The sequence below is a fragment of the Pseudophryne corroboree genome, chromosome 4, assembly GCF_028390025.1.
Source record: "Pseudophryne corroboree isolate aPseCor3 chromosome 4, aPseCor3.hap2, whole genome shotgun sequence".
Lineage (NCBI taxonomy): Eukaryota > Metazoa > Chordata > Amphibia > Anura > Myobatrachidae > Pseudophryne > Pseudophryne corroboree.
The window spans coordinates 737394820-737419706 of NC_086447.1; the positions used below are offsets into that span (position 1 = coordinate 737394820).

A 24887-nucleotide genomic window follows, 5' to 3' on the forward strand; every position below is an offset into this window, starting at 1 on the left:
ATTTTCATACAAAACAGATAATTACATACATACTCTTAGGGTCATAAAAACAGCATTCTTGGAAAATCTTTTAAGATGTTAACAAAGATACATTTCTGCTTCTAGTGTTTTACTGGTAAGTGGCAAGAGTGGACATCTGTACTGTCACATCTTGTTAGGTAAATGGCACTCAGGGGCAGATGTATTAACCTGGAGAAGGCATAAGGAAGTGCTAAACCAGTGATATGTGAAAGGTGATAAAGGCACCAGCCAATCAGCTCCAATATGTAAATTAACAGTTAGGATCTGATTGGCTGCTGCCTTTATCACCTTGCACATATCACTGGTTTATCACTTCCTTATGCCTCCTCCAGGTTAATACATCTGCCCCTCAGTGTGCCATGGGATTGTGCAGATTGTGTACTGCAATGACGTAGGCCTTTGCTTCTGCCTGTTGCCTCATGTTAATTGGAATATTCTTGTGTTAATTGTGATATTCAATTCAAGACAGCCTTTGGAATGTTTTTGACTGAAAAGACTTTTCAGGTCAACCGCAGGTCTGTTTCGAGCTGTGTTGTCTAAGCCCCTTCTCTGTGAAATTCCCATTCACAGTGCTCCTGATTCAGGGAATATAGTCTAGTATATTTGCAATGCTGTCTGCAGCTGATGCTGCCACCTGGAATTGTATTGAGACTCATCGGTGACCTTGCAGATCCTCCAAAAATGTACCATCTTAATAACCCTAGGTTCATGCAGAATGGCTGCAGGAACCAAGACACTGGAGCCATGTTTTCTGCATATGAATTCACAGATACCGTATAGATAGATCCCCGAAAACCGTTGTAACATGCCTGCTTTTTTGCACTTACCTTTAACTGCCCCAGACAGTCCCTGTCAATCACTTTGCGATTGCATCGTCACTGCAAACAATATCGAAAAGGTGCCTTGTGTGGTCATCCGATAATCACTCAACTGCGTAATATCGGCATTGCATACCTAACTGTATCAGGCTCTGTGTAATTGGGAAAATGCCATTTTGAAACAGACCAGCGCTAGCATCTCAGGGCCTTTTTAATGCCTATAGGGGACTCAAACCTGTGTCATAATTGACACATCCTAGTAAGTAAAACTGCAATTTTCCTTAACAAGGAGACACCCAAAGCTAAATATGAAATTTTAGTCCTTCTTTATAAAATGCTGTAGTAAAAAATGCTCCAACTTTGACACTGACAAGCATATTCAATTAGCCGCAATGTTTACCCCATTGCTAATTGTTGGGTAATTACCCTGCGGCGTGGGGAAAAGCTATATCATTAAATAGCCTTTTCCTCACGCCTAAAATCAGGGATTGCCATGTGGAAACTCACTGATTACACATAAACTGTGGAATTAATGCGTTTTCCCTGCACGTGAACCCCAGATTATGCCTTATTATCACAGACATTTGTGAAAAGTACACCATCAGGGATCCTCACTAAGTGGGTCGTACTGGCTCCTGTAATTGAATATTCCATGAAAATTGTTTAATTAAAGGATACATTCTGTAGGTTTTGTGCTTATCATAGCAGTGTTCTGCCTAAATTGTGCAACATGCTGACTGACCAATCATAGCTGTCTTCCTGCCCCTGTAATTTATTTATTAATCATGTGATGACTATCCATGTTATAATGTGAAATCACTAGCCGTAACATCCATATTCAATGTGTTGGTGCACACAGTTGGTTCATCAATCTCTGAACAAATGTTAAAATCCTATTTTAATCTGCACATTGTGGTTTACACAAATATTTCATGGGAGGGGTGTTTTATGAAATCAAATACACAGGTAACCGTGTAAAAAGAGGTAGCTTAACCCATAACATCCAATCACTTGCTTTGATTTTGATACACTACGTGGGTAAAGACACTCAAGTTACTATGCCTAACAGCAGTTGTCCTAAATATCCTTTTATGTGATCGCAGGTTACTTATAATCGTAACAAGCATTCAAGCCCCACAGGGAGCAGTGTCATACAAAACTGAGGGTCACTCAGTCCCATGGTATTGTGGCATCTTTTGCTTCTTTGGGTAGTTTAGATTATTTTTAACATGCATTGATTGAATAGCACCAAATAAAACCTTTGACATGAGTTCTTTGGAATATCACTCCACAAACCTTTCCTTATTAGCCTGCTGAATATTATTGTGACGTGATAACTATAAAATATAGCTTTGCTGCTTCTCTTTGCATTCAGATGACAGAGTAATCCTATGAATGAACACATCCTGTCTCTTCACTGAGAATTCCAGGAGTATTTTATTTTTCAGACTGAGGAGCAGAGACGTAAAAGCTTTGGCATTAATATGTTGGGTACTTTTTCCCCCCCCATGAAACGTTCATTTCTCCACCTTTAAGAATATTGCTGAGGAAAAAAATGTGGGAGGGATAGAGTGAGACACAGTAAGGTACAAGCTGCAACTTACTGTAGGTGTCAACTGTTCCTACAGAAAGCTGAGCAGTGGAAGTCAGCAGCTTGCAGACTACAGCCTGGATTGCTGCACTTTCAGCGTGATTAACATGCAGTTCTGATTCTGCAATGCCAGTGGTCATGTTGCCTCATTCAAATATTTAGAGGTGCGTTCAAGACATCTGCTAAAGGAAATCCCAGTCAGGGGAAAAGAAAGATCTCCTTGGTTTTCATTAGTATCCAGTTTGACTGCATCTTGCTTGGAGGATCTGTCAGTATGACCTCTGGATTGGTGTATAGTCTTCTTCTGTTCCTTTGTTTCGCAGCCTTTCAGGAGTCGCAGGCAGCTCAGGTAAATGTACTTTTTAAGTGATATTTATACATTTGTACTTTTGGTTTTTGAATAGACCCATTAAAATAGTCTCACCGTTATCTATGTTAATGTACCACTTTTCCAGCACAAGTGAGACTTTGACTTCTGTTTCTACACAGCGTCACTTCAGAAAATCTTGTTCAACAATAATATTTCATTATAGAAAAATTCCATTAACAGTTATTTAGTGCATGCATATTATACCATGCTTTACATAGACGACAGATAAGAACCACTTGGCCCATCTACAGTAGTATTCCCTTTTTTTTAATCTTTTGGTAACCCTGACCCTACTGAAAGCTTTCACGTACAGGGTCCTCTTCCCTTATGTGCTTTTACGTCTCTAACTTAACCTATCTCCTTTTCAATACTTCCTTTGACGGCACCAAATTCCTCTGTTTTCTGCCACCGTGATACTTATTTCAGTGCCTATGTTATATACATACCCTGTACTTGTCCTACAGTATATTGTATTGAATTGTAAGTCACTGTCTTCACGTTTTGCTTATTTGTTTACTCTGTAGTTGGGCGCTGCGGATCCCATGTGGCGCCATATAAATATAAGATAATAATAGATCATTAGTTATTTTTAGCCCAAGTTCATTTAAATAGCTTTACTATCATGGCCTCTACCACCATCGATGTGAGGCTAATCTACTTATCCACTACTGTTTCTGTGAAATAATTTACAGAGACTATTCAGTCATTCACACCAGTCCCTGCTCCAGGGGAGCTTGCAATCTATTTTCCCTATCACATGAACACACACGTGTTTTTGGAGTGTGGGAGGAAGCTGGAGCAACTGGTAAAAACACACATAATTGTGGGGAGAACATACAAACTCCCCTTGGTGCCTTAGTCAAGAATCAAGCTTGTGACATCACTATGCTATCGCTGCTGCCAAGTGACAGGAAATATACACAATTCTACTGAAACCAGCTTTACACAACACACATTATATGATACCTTTCATAGATGTGTTTAATTATTCTCCAAAATCTGTAAAAAAAAACCCTCAAGAGAGAAAGATGCAAAATGTCTACACATATAATTTTTTTGCAAGTATACACATATGAAAAGGCGAATAGGCTTAATTAAAGGTATATTAATTTAGCATCTGGACACATCTAATGTGAACTGAACATATACTGTAAGTACTAAAGCAAATCATTGCTATGTACTAAATCAATCCTAGCTACATGGTGTAATCATGCTGTGTTTTTAACTAAATGTAACGCTTCACAGTTCATATTTCTTTTGATCATAGTGGGTGGGGCCTGTTATGACAAGACTGTGAATTGGAAATGGCATTCCTTCCCACATTTCAAATGATCAATGGGGGACTTCTACAAAGCAAATATGAATGGCAGATGTGCAGCGCAAAATTTGTTTCTTCCTGCTATGTGATGTCATGTGCCTATTTATGGAACAATTGCACAGTATGAATGCTTAAGCTGTCCAGACTTGGAAATGGGGTTCCACACAGATGGGTCTGATTCTGAGTTGAGGGCAAAACAAAAAAGAGCAAGTATCTGTACCCTGGTGAAACCATGCTGCACTGCAGGTGGGGTAGATGTAACTTGTGCAGAGAGATATAGATGTGAGAGGGGTGCAACCAATATCAACTCTAAATTGCAGTGTGAAAACAAAGCTGTCCAGCATGACTGGGCTACATGTAAAAGCAGACAGTATTTACCCTGCATGCAAAAAGTAAAAAAAAAAATATAAAGTTAAATGTATTTGCAGTTCCAGATACAAAGTTACTTGCTTTTTTTTTTTTTTCTCCTAAATCCAAATCAACCACAGAATGTGGGATTCAGAACTACTGGGCTTCATTATGTGCACAAAAAGTAAAATAGTGTATTAATTTGCATAGTGAGCTGAAACAGAGAGGATTCTCAGAGCAAACGTGTACAATGGATGCAATTTTACACCAGATGTGTTAGCAATTGGGTTTTCCCACTAATTTAAAATCCAACACCTTTTGCTTTGTTTAGAATTTTCTAAAGTGCTAAATCAGTGCTTCTGAAACTCTGACCTCGAGAATGATGCTGGGCATACACACTACAATTATCTGAATTGTCCAGCATGTCCCTCCGATGCAATATTTTCAAGTGTCATGTCGGCCGCATCGGGCAGTGTATGTCCTACCGCAGCCGACTGACTGATACTTCCCCTGTTCCTTCATATGGGAAGAAATGGGGAAAGGTTTCCTCCCTGACGCCGGAGCGACGATATCATGTTACATATACACTGTGAGAGATCGCACAGTGTATGTACCGGATGTCTGCAGATAAAATGCCTGTTGGTCTGATAGGCATTTTATTTGCCCATGTATGCCCGGCATAAGGCTGGGTATCAAACGATATGTATGATGATTTGTTGTTTTGAGATGAATTGGAACTAAATATAGTCTGTGTATGCGCAATCGCGCGTTCACATGCGTCATTCATCTTTTGTGCTGCATGGCAGGTGGGAAGATGTTGTGGACATTGTTCAGTGTGTACGGCCAACCGGACGACCAATATATCGTTTGCACAGCCAATTAATACAATTTCCCAGGAATCTTAAAGATGGTTGCATAGTGTGTACAGTAGCAATGATAAATTGTATGTGATCCAATATATCGTGCTGTGGCTTGAAGGATTGCACCGTGTGTACGCTCTATGGGGGTAATTCAGAGTTGATCGCAGCAGCAAATTTGTTAGCAGTTGGGCAAAACCATGTGCACTGCAGGTGTGGCAGATATAACATGTGCAGAGAGAGTTAGATTTGGGAGGGTTATTTTGTTTCTGTGCAGGGTAAATACTGTCTGCTTTATTTTTACACTGCAATTTAGATTTCAGTTTGGACACACCCCACCCAAATCTAACTCTCTGCACATGTTATATCTGCCTCCCCTGTAGTGCACATGGTTTTGGCCAACTGCTAACAAATTTGCTGCTGCGAACAACTCTGAATTATCCCCTATGTTGTTTGTTCTGGGATGAAGTGAAATCAGAATGACTGCAGCGTCGTTTGCCCAGCATTCTGATGTATACCTTTAAAACTCGGACTGTTAGTGTGTCTCAAAGAATCGAGTTTGAGAAGCACTGGGCTCAATGGATAGTAAAATGTGTCCAATCTGTTCACTAGAAATTCATGAGATATTAGTCAAGCCTCATGAATATTGAATATTACAAAGAAGTAATATATACACAGTGTAAGCAGATGCTAATAAACAAAAAAAGCCTGAATACATAAATCCAATATTCTCACTATGATGCAATAAAGCTAGTGTTTGCTGCAGAAGCCCAATAGGAGTTGTAGTCACAGAGTCACACAGAGAGAAACACAAGAACGCCAGAGAGAGGCATTGTGCTATTAAAAAAAAAATTAAAAAAATTGTCATGGCAGAAAAAGGTCAATCAAGACACGTAAAAAAAGTAAACATTTAATAACTACCAATATAGTGTAGGATGCATTCAGAAAAATGTTGTTCAATATACATACAATAGTTTCTCCCTTGATTTATAAAATGTGTACACCTACTGTATGGGTCAAAGAAGTTTCTCCTCCGTTAGGGGAAGAAACGCGTCAGCGGGTTTCCAGTTTCTGATTGTGCAACTTCTGAGATACATGTGTATGGCTAGCCGGAGATCTGATAGGACAGCGGACAGTCTAGCTGCTTTCTGTTTACAGCTGAATGTAACCTTTATTGGTAGTTATTAAATGTTTCAGTTCTTGATTTACTGTTTTTCGGCCATGACAAGACTTTGTGGTTTTTATTAAGCCGCATACACACGGTGCGATATAACTACCGATATGGACTATATAGTCCATATCGGTAGAAAACTTAGTGCATATCGCGCCGCGTATATACAGCTTGCGATGCCGATGCATGGTCCTGCACGGTCGGCATCGCAATGAAAAATAGACTGCGCAGGCTGGCCGATATTGACTACAGTATATTGGAGGCTCATGTCTCTGGCCAGATTGCGTAGTCAACATCTGTCGTAGCCTGCATCGCACCGTGTTCAATGGTTTAGTTCAATGGGCCTGTTTTTTTTTATAATATTTGCAAAACTACAAGATCAGTGGTTTACAAACTTCTTTAAATCACGGCATCCTAAGTACCAGTATTTTATTTTTATGGCACCCCTAGTCTAAAAGTTTCTTACTGAAAAATTCTGCAGCAATGATTAAATGAAGTAAATTGTGGTTCTACCTATCATCCTTAAGGTCAGTTATGTGGTGGTGGTCAGTGTCGTGCTGTGACCTTTTTCCATGTCGACCAAATATGGTCGACGCAATTTATGTCGACCTAACTCATGTCTACCTAATGAACCGCACCCTCAGTTTACATCCATATAGCAAAAATAATTTTTAAAAACCTGCATATTTCCATAGCGCTGTGCAGTTTTTTTGTTTATTTTTTCTTAATTCTTTCATAAATGTTAATGTAATGAAAACCAAATAAATATAAAAGACTAAATGAGATCTTTATTTTCTTTAGTGTGCTGTGGTATTTTTCTCTAAATATACACCCACATTCCTTTCCACAAATACTTTTATTAAAATTTCGTTCATTCCGCACATAGCTGACTAGTTACAAAGATTCCATAACCAATATATAAAACATTTAATTTTTCTTTTTCATAACTGAATTCAATGGAAAGATTTACAGGGAATAACTAGATGTGCAGGGGGGATTGATGCTGAGGATAAATAAATAGTGATCTCAAGGTTGAATAGTTTTAGGCTATTTGCACACGGTACCGTACTGCTGTGGGACGTATAACCTCCCAGCTAAAGGAGTACCTCAGCTTACTCAGGGCAGTAAATTAAAAGTAATATTTTTTATTTATTTTTTGTGACGTTTGCACTTTGTTTTTTGTAATCATTAAAAAAAAAGTTACAAATGAGATGAAATACATAGTGAAAAAGTAAATTCTGAGGTTGTTTCAGTGTCGTCAAATTGTCAGTCATGTATACACAAAGTGCCTTTATTTAGTGAGGTCAGATCACCATCGTGATGGAAAATGTCACAAGTGGTGCTTAGAACAGCTTGGTCTTTGCTGATGGCTTCTGAAGCAAATACCAGGTGTAAGTGAGGTTAACCTCTGTCTATATGTATGAAGCAAGACACGAAGAATGCATACATGTGTTTCTTTTGGCAAGTACACACAGATGTAAGTATTTTCCAGTATTTATGATGAATATTTCTTACCCCATGACTAAGGTAAATGCCATTTTAAAGCGCATCTAAGAAGTGATGGTAAAGTGAAAAATTACTTATTTAGAAAAAGAAAAAAGATGTCTTGCTGAGTAAAGCAATGGTACTTACTTTTTTTTTTTTTAAACATTAAATTTTTATTAGAAGGTTTTTCACACACAAATGGGGAACAGAAAAAAGAAATGAGGGAAACATAGGGGCAGTCCGGAACGGTTACCAGAATCAGAACACAAATATTGTACAGTTGGTTGAATAAACAATTGGTTACATTGGGCATACAAAGAAATCTAAAACATAGAAAAGAGACATAGCAAAGTCAGTAAAATAGCTAATAACACAACATTCTTGAGAAGGTCAGTCTACGTGGGATGAAGCACAGACACATCAATTTGAGAGCTATAAATGTTATAGCGAAAATTCTCTATAATCGGTCCAACCAAACCATTTCATATGGATAGAGTTAGCTGAGGAAGAATATTTAGCTTCCGCTGTTTCGAATATGAAAAGTTTATGAATCTTATTTTGAATAGTCACTAAAGGAAGGTTCTCAGATTTCCACAATTGGGCAATAGCGGCTTTAGTGGCTATCAAGATATGCCCCAAGACATAACGATCGCCTACAGAGAGGTGGTCTAAATATAAATGAAATAGCGCTAAAGCTGGGTCCATGGGAATGATTAACCCTAAAACCATGCTAATCATATTGAAAACATCCTTCCAAAGTGGTTGTATAAGTGGGCATGCCCAGAAAATATGAAAGATATCCCCCGTGGAGCCACACTTTCTCCAACATAATTTAGATTGTGAAGGCCAGATTCTATGTTGCTTTTCAGGGGTGAAGTAGGCCCTCTATAAGTTTATAGAACATTTCGGAGTGGTTAACACACTTAGAGGCTTTGAAACAAGACCTAAATATACTGTCCCATTCTTCATCGATAAAAGATCTATTTAAATCTCTTTCCCATAGAGTCTGAGCTTTTAATTTAGTCTGTTTGCTGTTTGATAATTGAAATTTATACCACCACGAAATGCCACCTCTATGTGAGGATGTTTCTAGTCGGCTTTTAATATAAGCCGGAAGAGAGGGTTTGTGGTGATGTGGTGGTGTAAATGAGTGTAACCAGCTTCTCACCTGCAAGTACTTGAAAAAGTCTTGAGTCCGAATCCGAATCCAAAGCCGGTGTCCCAACGTGCCGCATTACAGGGAAGAAGATTAACTCAATAAACTACAGCTTCCAGCAGGCCTTAGCGCCGTAATGCTTCGGCGCTAAGGGCTAATGGGAGCTATAGTTTATTTTGTGCGTCTACTTCCTTGTAATGCGGTGTGTTGGGACACCGGCGCTAACAATAGTGACTGGCTGGCAGAACTGACTGACTCGCTGAATCAATGTAAAAGGTGAGAGTGCTGTGCATTGTCAGTGACACAGCACACCCACTGCACTGCACTGTCACCTTTTACATTGATTCAACGTCCAGACATTACCCTCCGCAATATCACCCACTCTATCCGTTACATTAGCCATCTTGGGGCTTCCAGGCCTGCAGCCCAGGTGCTGTGTTGCGGAGTCGGGGCCTCTGGGGATCTGTGCGTGGCTGTGGCGGAGAGGCACTTCTGTGACATCATTCGCAGATGAGGCTCAGGGGCTCAGAGAGTATGCGACACAGGGAGGGCTGTGAAAGCCTTCCGCATCACCGATTTCATGCACATCTATGCCGGTGGCCTCAGCAGCTTTTGTTCCACCTGCGCCGCGGTTAGGGAGTGGGGCTTTTTGATGCCGCAGGGGGAAGGCGGACTGGCAGCAGGACATAGGGGATCATTCCGACCTGATCGTAGCTGTGCTAAATTTGGCACAGCTGCGATCACTTACACTGACATGCGGGGGGATGCCCAGCACAGGGCTAGTCTACCCGCATGTCAGGCCGCCCCCCCCTCCCCCACACACACACACAAGTACAAAAGCATTGCACAGCGGCGATACATTTGTACTTGAAGAGTAACTCCCAGCCAGCGCAGCTCCTGCGGCTGGCTGGGAGTTACTCGTCGGTGCCTTGGTCGCAGCGGCTGCGTTGGCCGGACCGTGCCCACAAAACGGGGGCCAAACGCTGACGTGCCCCCCTCCCACCCAGCGATCGCCTCTGCCTGTCAGTCAGGCAGAGGCGATCGCTAGGCAACGACAGCCGTCGGATGTCAGCCATGCGCCGGCGCACTGTGGTGCCGGCGCATACGCAGTTCGGACTTGATTGCTGCACTCAAAATGACCTTCATAGGACGCTGCAGTGAAAGTTGTTTTTTCCCCCCCTATCTACAGCACAGGGACTTGGAGGGTATGCCACTGCATCTGCAGCAAGTGTACCTTTTTGGCGGGATGCGGTCAACATCCCGCTGGACGGGATCCCGGCGGTCGAAATACCGACGCCGGAATCCCGACCGCCACAATCCCGACATATTCTACCTTCGTGGGTGTCCACGACACCCATAGAGGGAGAATATAATAGTGTGCCCGCAGCGTGGCGAGCGAAGCGAGCCCACAAGGGGCTGCGTTCCGCTCGCCACCCCTGTCGGGATTGTGTGGTCGGGATTCCGGAGTCGATAATTCAACAGCCGCGATCCCGTCCAGCGGGATTACGTACTGATCCCCTTGTTGGCAGGTACAGTACCTTTTTTTTATGGTCTGTACCTATTTTTGGCTGTCGAAACTTCCATTGAAAGTATAGGAAAAGGGCGTGGCCACGCCACTGTACCACGGCCACGCCCCCTTTTCAAATTTGTCCCGATTTTTGTGTGTAAATTGTTGGAGGGTATGTAGCTGCAGATGCAGTGGGCCTATTTTGGGGTGTGGAGCTGGAGCTGCCGCTCCATAAGCCCCATTGTTAATCCTGTTCTGGGAACACACAGCAGCCAAAAGGCAGGGCCTCCCATTGGATGTAACCTGTGTGGAAGGGCGTTTCTCGCCCAATCAGCTGTGGACTGGGTGTGATAGACCTGCTGCTAACGGTTTGGGGGTGGAGCAAATAAAAAAGTTATAGATAGTTTTTAGAAAAGAAGGCACTCAAAATGGACTTTAAAATAAACTATAGAGAGACGTTTTGTACTGATATGTGAAGAGCCATTTTTCTCTGTCTCTTTTTTTGAATAAATTGCCGTACTGTTTTTGAAAATGTAAAAGTCTGGAGAGCGCTATCATTCCTTTATGGGAAACACTGTACTGTACTATGGGTCACCCACCAATGTTGGCACGGCTTTGTTTAGGCACCCCAGCAATTATACTTAGTTGGGTGAGAGAGTGGGATTTCCTGTGTGTGTGTGTGTATATATAGGCGAACCCCTATAGTGTTAGGGACCTGTCCGACGAGGTCACCGTGAAGAAGGTGGGCAGGCTCATATACTGGCCAGTATATGCCAAGGACCTCGAATATTACGGTTGTTATCATTTTAATGGTGTAGGGTGCACCTGCACCCTTTCTCCTATAATAATATATATATATATATGTATATATATATCAAAATGTATAAGTGTGCGCTCATGTGGATCAAATATAATCTGTAGTAAAATATTAAAATATTTTCTTATATTTAAAATATTTTCACATGCATTCCTCACAAACGTGGGTGGCAGCTGATAACAAATTATGGCTATTAGAATGTGTAAAAAATAGAAGTAATCAGTGCCTAATAATGCTTAGAAAATGACGGTGGGGACAAAGAATGATATTTAGTGAAAAAAATGGGACAAGCACTTATCTCAGATAGGAATCTTCGGTCCTCAGACCAATATCATCACAGTAATATGCAAAAGAGAAAAAGAAACAACCAATAGTGTGTACCGTTTAAACCTATATGTACTTATAGCATTTTTCTACTTAGTGAGTGTTAATTGGAAATGCTCCCAGAATATCACACTCCACAATAGCGTACACACACTATTGGTTGTTTCTTTTTCTCTTTTGCATATTACTGTGATGATATTGGTCTGAGGACCGAAGATTCCTATCTGAGATAAGTGCTTGTCCCCTTTTTTTTCACTAAATATCATTCTATGTCCCCACCGTCATTTCCTAGGCATTATTAGGCACTGATTACTTCTATTTTTTACATATATATATATATATATATATATATATATATATATATATATACCAGGTGTGTTGGAAAATCCAACAGAGGGCACTCACCAGTCCATAATGATAATAAAGGTTTTATTGATACATCTTAATCACCAGTAGTGTGTCGACGTTTCGACCCATAGGGCCTTTCTCAAGACAGTCAGAGAGAACATCCAGACAGCATGCCAGTTACACACTACGGGACGAAACGCGTTGGGTCCTTCGGATTGACATTCTGTTATACTGTCGAAGTCACAGCAACAAGGAATTACATCCATAATAGCTGTTAAGGTGTTGAATTCACCATGTCATTAAGCATTTTCAAAATGAATCAATCTGTTCTGAGTTTGTTAATAAATTTTTAAATTATCTGTTTGTCTAGATAATGATTAATGGTGTTCATTAATATTTCCTATATTTAGCGCCCTCAGATCTTGTTTTATTTTATACATATATATATATATATATATATATATATATATATATATATATATATATTGGAGGTATCCTTCCCCACCTGTGGCTCAGGTGTTAGCAGCGAAGGAAATAAGGCGGCACTCCATGGACTTATGCAAAAGAAGATATTTGTATTCAAAGCATAGTGACAACAAATTACATCGTGTCAAACAAAACAAAAAGCAGGTATCTTACGACGTTTCAAGGCATGGCAGCCTTTTCATCAGGTAAGTAGACCCTGGTGCTGTGAAAGAACAGAAAATAAAGAACCAAACCAAACTAAGAGACCCTCACCTGTTAAATAGCGTGGAGTACAGGAGAGAGGTGTTCCCGGCGTCTGTGTCCGGGACTTCCGGGTGAGTCACGTGAGCGGCTCACCAGTGACGTGTTGCGTTGCTAAGCAACGTGTGCAAACAGTAGCAGGCGCCGGGAAAGCCTGTCAGTGAAGTAAAGTGATAAAGTGAATAGAGGCATGTATTTACATGCCATACCCAGCAAGAGTGTAGCAAAATCATGTGAGGAAAACATTTAGAGTGAGACGAAGCAGGTATAAAAAAGATTAAAAAGTTACTGTCAGCAGCTGCTTTAGAGAGATAAAGTGCAACCATAAGTGCTTTATATTACAAACAAGTAGGCATATTGCTAAAAGGATTTCTATATAAATGGTAGAATATAAACCATATTAACTTTTGGCACTTTGCACTTGCAGTTATCTGTCACAGGGCAAGAGTGGAGAAGGGGGGGGGGGGGGGAGGAAGAGAGAAAGAGGAAAAGAAGGAGAGAGAGAGAGAAAAAGGAGAGAGAAAAAGAAGAAGAAGGGGGAGGGGGGAAAAAGGAATGGGGAAGGGTGGGAAAAAGATGAAGAGCAGAAACGGTAAAACAGGGACCCCTACTGTATTTTGGAAATGTTAACTATAACATAATATACTGTCTCTGTTATAAGAAGACATTCCAAGTGAACTTTTCATTTAATCCCTTGGGAGACCGTGCATCCAGTAAGAAAATCCATTTAGATTCACACTTGGATAGGGCCCGCTGTCGATCGCCACCTCTCAGTGGTGCTGGAATGTGGTCGATTATTTTATATCTTAAGCTGGACAGTGGGTGGCCACATAGTTTGAAATGGAGTGCCACCGGTTGGTCGACCAACTTGCCCTCCAGAGATGCTTTTATAGCAGATCGATGAAGCGCCATTCTATCTCGTAGGTTTCTGATGGTCTGTCCCACGTAGAGCATGCCACATGGGCAAATGATGATGTATATGTGATACCCTACTGGTATCTGGTATGCAAAATCTGCAGTCACTGTGTATAGTACATCACACTTACTTTACCCCGGCTTGTCATGGGTTCAGGTACAGTTACCAGAGGGTCCCCTGAAGAATCAGGTCTTTAACTACAAGTACATTGTGGGTGTGGACTACAGGTGTCGGTGCAGCGCATAAAGAATTGGGCGCCAGGCCATCTCAGAAAAACAGCATAAAGTTTATTTCAACATCAAACGGATATTTCAGGGATAACTTGTGAACACTCCTCCAGCACAAAGCATATCAGTTACAGTGGATCCCATATCAGGGCACCTCCTCCAGCGCATCGCTTAGTCGCAGCGGCATATTTATAGCGAACATCAGTACATACCAGGGCATTCTGTGACCAGTAGTGCTACACATCAGGTTGCCGTCTCTCTCTCTCTCTTACTTAGCGAGGATTCTTTTCCTTGGGGGCGCTTACTCACGCCGCGTGGCTTTCCGACCACTTCACCCAGATACCTCTCGAGATACTTTTCCATGGGGGGCGCTTACTCACGCCACGTGGCTTCCGACCACTTCACCCAGATACCTCTTGAGACTCACACCTTGAGTACACTTTTCTCCTGGCATCACCCTTTCACTGGATTCTGCATACTGCTGCTCTCACACTGCGATGTCTCCCTCTGTCAAATGCTTTGCTGTGGCTGGCATCACTCCCCACCTAAACATGTGGGGAGCCCTCACTGGGGCTACATCTTTCTGGTTAATCCACCACACTTCAGCTAGCTAAAACATGTGCTTCTCCTCACTGTCTGTCTGCTCTCTGCTCTGCTGCTGCTGCTCTCATTCTGTTGTAGCTGTGTTGTGTCTCACTGCAGGACAACCTTTTTATAACTTTGCATTCCCAGGGACACATTCTAAATCTGGGATTTCCCGCTCTGTCTTTCCCGCTCTCAGTTTCCCGCTCTGAGTCTGCAAATGAGTGAGTCATGCCCTTTGCATTTTGCAGACTAATCTGTATAGCTATGAGCTGTGCTGTTAACTCCTTCTGTGCTGCAAGCTGTAGGCTGCTGGCACAGTGCTTATGCAACTCCAGCAAACATTTTACTTTGATTAAAGTCATGCTGGCACCTGTAGTGCCACAGTTGATTTGGGCTGCAGTTTCAGGGTATCACATATACAATATATGATGTCGTGCATGTAAGCACGTGGCGAATTTTATATTTGTGACCTGTATGCGGATTGTGGAATTCATGGCCGGTTTCTAAATATTTACATGTGGTGCAGGATGCACACTTATAGCACCCAGGTTTTTTCAACTGGGTACCAGGAGCATTAACGTAATTCTTTGGGATCATATTGGTTTTAACTAGAATGTCCCTGATGTTGGGTCCTCTTTTGTAGCTAGGCATCAATGTGGTATTCTTGAAGCAGGGGAGGTCATTATCACCTGAAACGATGGGCCACAATCCTTTTGTGGCACGTGGAATGACTTTGCTGGCGGTATATAAACTTGATAAAAGGACAGGATGGCCCTTATACGTCGGCTGTTCTTTATTGTGCACCATTATAATTGCACTTGAATCATACTCTGAGTGCTGCTGATGACATTCTATATATATATATATATATATATATATATATATATATATGCGCGCCTTTTTGTAGTTAGAGCATTTTGTACAATTGTGTGGTTAATGGTTACACAGAAATGCTACCTTTCTATCATATGTTTGCCAGTATAGACTGCATTGACTGTAAGTCGGATAGATTGTTTTCAATGGTAAGGGGATTGGTACTGCGTTCACTGGTATGGAAAAAAAAGTATAATGGCGCTGCTGTATCTAGGGGCGTCCAGATTCAACAGTGATATATGTGGCAGGATACAGCGCAAGCTCTGCAGAGGTTGCGCTGTATCCTGCCACATATACCAGTCGGATAGAGCTGCTTTCTGTTTTTTATAGGTTTTGAAATAGCCGTTTTAAATTAATAGGATTTTAATACCTACCGGTAAATCCTTTTCTCCTAGTCCGTAGAGGATGCTGGGGTCCACTTCAGTACCATGGGGTATAGACGGTTCCGCAGGAGCCATGGGCACTTTAAGAATTTTCAAGGGTGTGGACTGGCTCCTCCCTCTATGCCCCTCCTCCAGACCTCAGTTATAGGAACTGTACCCAGGGAGACGGACATTTCGAGGAAAGGATTTACTTTTATACTAATGGTGAGATTCATACCAGCTCACACCTCAACCATGCTGCACAATATGGCATTCAACATGACACACGCCAACAGGCATGAACCATTTACAGTAACATGCTGAAAACAAATGAAACACAACTTGTGTAACTATAAAGAACAAACTGCAGGTAAAGTACGCACTGGGTCGGGTGCCCAGCATCCTCTACGGACTAGGAGAAAAGGATTTACCGGTAGGTATTAAAATCCTATTTTCTCATACGTCCTAGAGGATGCTGGGGTCCACTTCAGTACCATGGGGTTATACCAAAGCTCCAGTACGGGCAGGAGAGTGCGGATGACCCTGCAGTACAGATTGACCGAACTTGAGGTCCTCATCGGCCAAGGTGTCAAACTTATAAAATTTAGCAAATGTGTTTGACCTTGACCAAGTAGCTGCTCGGCAATGTTGTAAAGCCGAGACGCCCCGGGCAGCCGCCCAGGATGAGCCCACCTTCCTAGTAGAATGGGCCTTCACCGACTTCGGTACCAGCAAGCCTGCCATCGAATGAGCATGCTGAATTGTCCCTCTGATCAAGCGCGCAATAGTCAGCTTAGAAGCAGGACACCCAATCTTGCTGGGAGCATACAGGACAAACAGAGCCTCTGTTTTCCGTAATCGAGCTGTTCTTGCGACATAAATCTTCAAAGCTCTAACCACATTTAGAGACTGTGACTCAGTGAAAGTGTCAGTAGCTACTGGCACCACAATAGGTTGGTTTATGTGGAAGGACGAAACCACCTTTGGAAGAAATTGTTGAAGAGTTCTTAACTCTGCCCTATCTTCATGGAAGATCAGGTAAGGGCTCTTGTGAGACAAGGCCCCCAACTCAGACACCCGCCTTGCGGATGCCAAGGCCAAAAGCATCACCACTTTCCAAGTGAGAAACTTCAATTCTATCTCCTGCAGAGGTTCAAACCAATCTGATTGAAGGAACTGCAACACCACATTAAGGTCCCATGGTGCCACTGGAGGCATAAATGGAGGCTGGATGTGCAGAACCCCTTTCACGAACGTCTGAACTTCTGGAAAGGAGGCCAATTGTTTTTGAAAGAAAACTAATAAGGCTGAAATCTGGACCTTGATTGACCCCAATCTAAGGCCCGCATCCATACCAGCCTGCAGAAAATGGAGAAAACGTCCCAACTCAAACTCTTCCGTAGGAGCCTTCTTGGATTCACACCAAGACACATTTTCTCCAAATACGGTGGTAATGTTTAGACGTTACTCCTTTCCTGGCCTGAATAAGAGTGGGGATGACTTCCTTGGGAATACCCTTTCGGGCTAGGATCCGACGCTCAACAGCCATGCTGTCAAACGTAGCCACGGTAAGTCTTGATACACACGGCCCCTGCTGTAGTAGGTCCTATCGAGGAGGAAGAGGCCGAGCATCTTCTATGAGCAACTCCTGAAGATCTGGATACCAAGCCCTCCTTGGCCAGTCTGGGGCAATGAAGATTGCTCAAACTCTTGTTCTTATTATTATTTTGAGAACTTTTGGAATCAGTGGAAGTGGAGGGAAAACATATACCGACCGAAACACCCACTGGGTCACCAGTGCATCCACTGCTCTTGCTTGAGGGTCTCTCAACCTGGAACAATATCTCTGAAGCTTCTTGTTTAGACGAGATGCCATCATGTCTACTTGAGGAACTCCCCAAAGACTTGCGAAGACTTCTTGGTGGAGGCCCCACTCTCCTGGATGGAGATCGTGTCTGCTGAGGAAGTCTGCTTCCCAGTTGTCCACTCCCGGAATGAAAATTGCTGACAGAGCTCTAATTTTCATTCCGCCTTGCCTGTTTATGTATGCGACTGCTGTTACATTGTCCAACTGGATCTGCACGGGATCTTGAAGAAGATGTACCGCTTGTAGAAGGCTGTTGTAAATGGCTCTCAATTCCAGAACGTTTATGAGAAGGCAGGCTTCCTGACTTGACCATTTTCCTTGGAAGCTTTCCCCCTGTGTGACAGCTCCCCAGCCTCGGAAACTTGCATCCGTGGTTATTAGGACCCAGTCGTGAATCCCAATCCTGCATCCCTCAAGTAGGTGAGAACTGTGTAGCCACCACAGGAGCGAAATCCTGGCTTTGGGGGACAGGATTATTTTCCGGTGCATGTGTAAGTGGGATCTGGACCACTTGTCCAACAGGTCCCACTGGAATACTCTGGCATGAAATCGGCCAAACTGTATGGCCTCGTAGGCCGCTACCATTTTCCCCAACAACCGAATGCATTGATGGATCGACACGCTTGTTGGTTTCCATATTTGTTTGACCATTTTCTGGATTTCTAGAGCCTTTTCCACTGGAAGAAATACTCTCCGTACTTCTGTGTCCAGAATCATTCCTAAAAAGGACAATCTTGTCGTCTGTTCCAACTGCGACTTTGGAAAATTCATGATCCAACCGTGTTGTTGGAGTATTGACCGGGAGAGTGCGATGTTCTGCACCAACTGTTCCCTGGATCTCGCTTTTATCAGGAGATCGTCCAGATAAGGAATTATATTGACTCCTTTTTTACGAAGGAGGACCATCATCTCCGCCATCACCTTGGTGAATACCCTCGGTGCCGTGGAGAGTCCAAACGGCAACGTCTGAAACTGGTAATGGCAATCCTGTACTGCGAATCTCAGATAAGCTTGGTGAGGAGGATAAATGGGAACATGCAAGTAAGCATCTTTTATGTCTACTGACACCATGAAGTCCCCCCCCTTCCAGACTGGAAATCACTACCCTCAGGGATTCCATCTTGAACTTGAACCTTTTTCAGGTAGAGATTCAGATTTTTCAGGTTTAAAATCGGTCTGACCGAGCCGTCCGGCTTCGGAACTACGAAGAGGCTTGTATAAAAAACCTTCTCCTTACTGTGCCAAGGGTACCAGGACAATGACCTGATCCTGACATAATTTTTGAATTGCCGTTGTTACTGCCTCTCTTCCCAGAAGAGAAGCTGGCAAGGTCGATTTGAAAAATCGGCATGGGGGGACGTCTTGAAACTCTAGTTTGTACCCATGGGACACTATTTGTAAGACCCATGGGTCTAGGCCAGATTGAATCCAGATTTGGCTGAAAAGTTTCAGATGTGCTCCCACCCGAGCTAACTCCCGCAAGGGAGCCACCGCGTTATGCTGCAGATTTGGCAGAAGCAGGGGTGGACTTCTGCTCCTGCGATCCGGGAGACGCTGCAGATTTCTTACCTTTTCCCCTTCCCCTACCTGCAAAAAAAAAAGGGGGAACCTTTGGCCTTTTTGTATTTGTTGGGCCGAAAGGACTGTATGTAAGAGTGATGTGTCTTTTTCGCCGGTGTAGGAGCATAAGGCAAGAATGTCGACTTACCTGCGGTAGCCGCCGAGACTAACGCATCCAGCCCATCACCAAACAAGGCCTTACCTTTTATACGGGAGAGCCTCCATATTTCTTTTGGAATCTGCATCAGCATTCCACTGGCGAATCCACAATGTCCTCCGAGCCGATACTGCCATGGTAGCGGTTCTTGATCCCAAGAAACCAATATATTTCATCATTTCTAGTACGTACGCAGCAGCGTCTTTGATATGACCTAACGTTAGGAGTATCTCGTCTCCATCTATTGTGTCAATGTCTAATGACAAGTTTTCTGACCACTTTTCAATAGCACTACTCACCCACTCACAGACAATGGTAGGCCTGAGTAGTGTCCTATTGGCCACATCAATAGATCACCTCACTCACTTGCGGTCTGTCGGCTCCTTAAGTGAAGCCATTCCAGGCGCAGGGAGAAACACCTTTTTTCTTTTATGACAGGGCCCTGTCTAAAATGTTGGAAAAAGGTAAGCTGCCTGAATTCCTTTTGGTGTTCAACTCCTGAGGTGGAGGGAAAATTAAATTACTTCTTTACTAAAGTAAACTCTCTCCTTGTGGTAAAAGAGGGGGCTTCGTAACTTCTAACACCTCCTTTATAGCTAAAACATGTTTTGAATGCTTTTTTGCCAACTTAGGACCTATTCCCCTGGAATCACTAGTGTCGACACAGGAATCAGAGTCCGTGTCGGTATCCGTTTGTACTACTCGTGCAAATTTGTATGTGACCCAGAAAGGTCCCTGTGGATGAAAGGCAGAACTATTAAAATCATATCTTCAACAGATTATTTTCATTTTCTGTATGAGATTCAGTCCAACCTCTTACTGATATGATTCACACTATCATGTAACCTTTCACCCAGTCAGGCTCTTGGTGTCATATTACACCTCTGTGTCCCTAATATGTCTCCACAGAGTTCCCTGCCACAGACATGTCACACGCGTGCACAACCACACCACAGACGCTCTGGGACTTATAGGGGACAGACCCACAGTAAAATCTGTCAGAGGGACACAGCTAGGATTTGCCAGTTCACAACCCAGTGCCAGTAACACAATGTCTGTGAACACAAAATGCCCACTGACATGCAGTGCTTTTATAATGCTAATCACACAATTATATAGCACCAAATTCACTGTGGCCCCCCCTTTTTGCACCCTGATACTTGTTCAGTAGTGGAGGAGGACCAGCGTTGTCTCTGCAGCCTGAGGAGAGTGAGAAAATGGCGCTGAGCAGTGTGCTGGCTGACTGAGGAGGAAGCTCCACTGTTCAATGGTGTGTTTCTCCTCAGCTTTTATGAGGTAATTTTTTTATACTGGCGGGGGTAGGACTGTGCCTCAGCAACTTATGCCCCTTATTTATGCCAGTTTCCATAGGTTTCATGCTGCCCAGGGCGGCCCCCCCCCCCCCCGCACCCTGCAGTGCCTGTGTATGTGTGGGCAACATGGCGCGCTGCGCTCCCGCCAGCCGCGCGGTACCTTTAGCCATCACTTTCTTGATTGAAGATCCGTCTTCAAACACTGACCAGTCTTTGACTTCTGGCTCTGTGAGGGGGGTGACGGCGTGCTGTGGGAGTGAGCATCTAGACACGGCTAGCGTTCAGTTCCCTTCAGGAGCTAATGGTGTCCTGTCAGCCAGAAGCAGAGCCATGAAACTCTTTAGGAAGTTGGTGCCTACTTCTGCCCCCTCAGTCCCACGAAGCAGGGAGACTGTTGCCAGCAGTTCTCCCTGAAAATAAAAAACCTAATATAAGTCTTTTCAGAGAAACTCAGTAGAGCTCCTCTGGAGTGCATCCAGTCTGCCTGGGCACATTTCTAAAACTGAGGTCTGGAGGAGGGGCATAGAGGGAGGAGCCAGTTCACACCCTTGAAAAGTCTTAAAGTGCCCATGGCTCCTGCAGAACCGTCTATACCCCATGATACTGAAGTGGACCCCAGCATCCTCTAGGACGTATGAGAAATATATATGATTGGATAAATAAAGCCCCGGCCAGGTCAGACAAACCACTGTCAAAAGGAACATTTGCCCATCCCAGGTATGGGATATAGTTTTAAATTGTGATGACTACTAAACCTATCAACAAGGTAAAATTCTGATTTACATTTATGCTAATTTTATTGATTCAGGTTTGTTATTAGAGACCTTAAAAACTGATGCCTGATATAGCTGCTTTCATTTTCTTTCAGTATAGGCACACCCAGGGCCAGATTAACTATGGGGTGACTGGAGCTCCAGCTCCAGGCCTCCACATATTAAGAGGCCAATTATCGTGACAACATGATGAAGGCCAGCTACCCATGCCGTCAGCAATATATCAGAAGTATTAAAATGGTTTTTCTAGTGTTCTCACAAAAATGTACAATTTTCCTATTTTGGTTTATTTAGTGACACATTGCAGCTAATAGTGCAGGGAAGGGGGTGGGAGGACATGCACGAGCCTCCTTCTCACTTAAGTAGCGCCTGTGTCATCCCCAAGTGCTTGCAAAGGGACAACCCGGTAATAAACCAGGACCAGGCTGTGGTGTGAAGATGGTTTCAAGCAACTGTAACACTGCCTGAAACCGTGATCAATAGTGTGAAAGGGGTATTACAGAACAACTCTTATGGACACAGCTTGCTTGTAAGGTTCTAAGAGGCAGATGTATTAAACCTTGGAGAGTGATAAAGTGGAGAGGGAGCATCCCGGCTGTCAGTATGCTGGTAGTGGGGCGAGCACAAAGTGTCCCTTTGCGGTCTCGCTGCACTTGCCATGCTGCAGGCTCGTGCAACATCCCGTGGAGAGATATAACGTACCGACCATTCCTCATTTTATCGAATATCACCTGTAACATGGCTGATACTTTACCTCTCTCCACTGTATCAATCTCCAAGGCTTAGTACATCTCTCCCTTATTAGAGTATTATAGTATCTTATTCTTCCAGTAATGAAAGGGTGTTTCTTTGCAGCTGGGACTGTTGATTCTAAGGAGAGGTCAGTCAGTGCTGTAGTAAACTGTGGTGCCTTTTTTACAGGTTGGTGTTTATGATGGCCTCCTGGCAAACTACACAGTGTTCAAGTTAAACACAGCCCTCAACAGAGAGCTTATTATGAAGGTGCCCTACAACACACGAGCAAACCCAGCTGGCTTTCCCTTTTCTCATATTCAGCGTTCAATACGCACAAGTTGAAAAATGAATGTAAATTCTTATTCAGCAGTAGAACCAATAATGGTGAATCGAGAGAGCCTGCGTCCAAAGCTGAGTACTGAAAACACGGCCCATCTTAAACACCCACAATAAATGTTCCTAGTTCCCAGTAATAGAAAACTTCATTACATCCTCAATCGCTCCTTTCTCTACAGATGCATATAAAACACAGATAGCACGTCTATTACTTCTGGGCCTTGAGAGACACACATTACACACCACAAACTAGAAAATGCAGCAGAGTATACTCACATTTTTTTTCACAAATCATGAATCTAATACAGTAAATTAATTCCTCTTACTATTATAGGGATGACCATCAACCCTTGATAGTTCACAAAAGATGATTGAGATCTGATAGCCCCTGTATGCGTCATCGATGGCAGACGGAGCATAATTTTCTTTTTCTGTCCCGCAGCAGGGGGCACAGTGCTTAGTGCGGCCATCAAAAGTGCCCCACATATCCCTGTCCCCTTTCCCTGATTTGCGAACCATGTGCCGCCTCCACATAGAGTTGGAGATACTGCACTGATGTCAGGCAATGGTGCAAATCACCAATGGCACCAATCAATGGTCATCCCTACACTATTAATGTCTATTTTAAAGTTAGGATATTTTGTGGCAATGTCAATATTCACATAAATTATACATTTTTGCACACGCATCTAAGTCTCTAAAAAGTTGCCTTGTGCATGAGTGCCATGGGGCCTGTGCACAGAGCCACAGGGCTGATTGAGCCGCACAGACTCTGCGGTGTATTGGGCGGTAACTAAATAAATATGTCTATATGGGTATGTTGTGGGTCATGGGCATGTGACAGGAGTGGTTGCTTAATCACGTACATTGGAGTTCATATTTTGATAGAGATTCTGCATCCAGTATGGGGCTGGTGCAAGTTCCGATGGTTGCAAACGCAGATGCACAAAGTGGGCGTCCCAACCCTAGCGCATTCAGACGCACACTAGGAGGGCAGATACTAGAAGTATCATAAAGTTGCAGATATGAATATAACAAATGCTGCTAAAACAGTGGCAGCAGCATGTGACTCAGAATCAGTACCTGTATACCATGCACTTGCTGCACAGGGGCTGTATCAGTCTGCCACAACCGCTTCATAAATCATGAGCCACAGAATCATTTTGCTGTTGCATCCATTAAGCAATAATTGAGGATCTTCAAGTGCCATTGCATTCATCATGGGTATGCTGGAGCTAGTAGTACTATATGTACCAGCATGCCCAACCCTTAAGGGCTGCCTAGGCATGCTGAGACCTGTAACTTGATTATTTATTTGAACAATGGGGGTAATTCTGAGTTGATCGCAGCAGCAAGTTTTTTAGCAGTTGGGCAAAACCATGTGCACTGCAGGGGGAGCAGATAAAACATTTGTAGAGAGAGTTAGATTTGGGTGGGTTATTTCGTTTCTGTGCAGGGTAAATACTGGCTGCTTTATTTTTACACTGCAAAATAAGAATTTACTTACCGATAATTCTATTTCTCGGAGTCCGTAGTGGATGCTGGGGTTCCTGAAAGGACCATGGGGAATAGCGGCTCCGCAGGAGACAGGGCACAAAAAGTAAAGCTTTAGGATCAGGTGGTGTGCACTGGCTCCTCCCCCTATGACCCTCCTCCAAGCCTCAGTTAGGATACTGTGCCCGGACGAGCGTACACAATAAGGAAGGATTTTGAATCCCGGGTAAGACTCATACCAGCCACACCAATCACACTGTACAACCTGTGATCTGAACCCAGTTAACAGTATGATAACAGCGGAGCCTCTGAAAAGATGGCTCACAACAATAATAACCCGATTTTTGTAACTATGTACAAGTATTGCAGATAATCCGCACTTGGGATGGGCGCCCAGCATCCACTACGGACTCCGAGAAATAGAATTATCGGTAAGTAAATTCTTATTTTCTCTATCGTCCTAGTGGATGCTGGGGTTCCTGAAAGGACCATGGGGATAATACCAAAGCTCCCAAACGGGCGGGAGAGTGCGGATGACTCTGCAGCACCGAATGAGAGAACTCCAGGTCCTCCTTAGCCAGGGTATCAAATTTGTAGGATTTTACCAACGTGTTTGCCCCTGACTAAATAGCCGCTCGGCAAAGTTGTAAAGCCGAGACCCCTCGGGCAGCCGCCCAAGATGAGCCCACCTTCCTTGTGGAATGGGCATTTACATATTTTGGCTGTGGCAGGCCTGCCACAAAATGTGCAAGCTGAATTGTATTACACATCCAACTAGCAATAGTCTGCTTAGAAGCAAGAGCACCCAGTTTGTTGGGTGCATACAGGATAA

The 24887-nt window shown here is 43.3% G+C and overlaps 1 protein-coding gene across 1 annotated transcript in view; it reads left to right on the forward strand.

Moving 5' to 3' along the window:
- Positions 1 to 2250: 2250 nt before the first annotated feature.
- Positions 2251 to 24887, forward strand: part of FBLN7 (fibulin 7) — a 200470-nt gene continuing 177833 nt past the window's right edge. Inside the window, exon 1 of the mRNA XM_063918103.1 lies at positions 2251 to 2779. Within this exon, the coding sequence (XP_063774173.1) occupies positions 2705 to 2779 (75 nt within the window). The 5' untranslated portion in view covers positions 2251 to 2704. The remainder of the gene's footprint in view (positions 2780 to 24887) is intronic.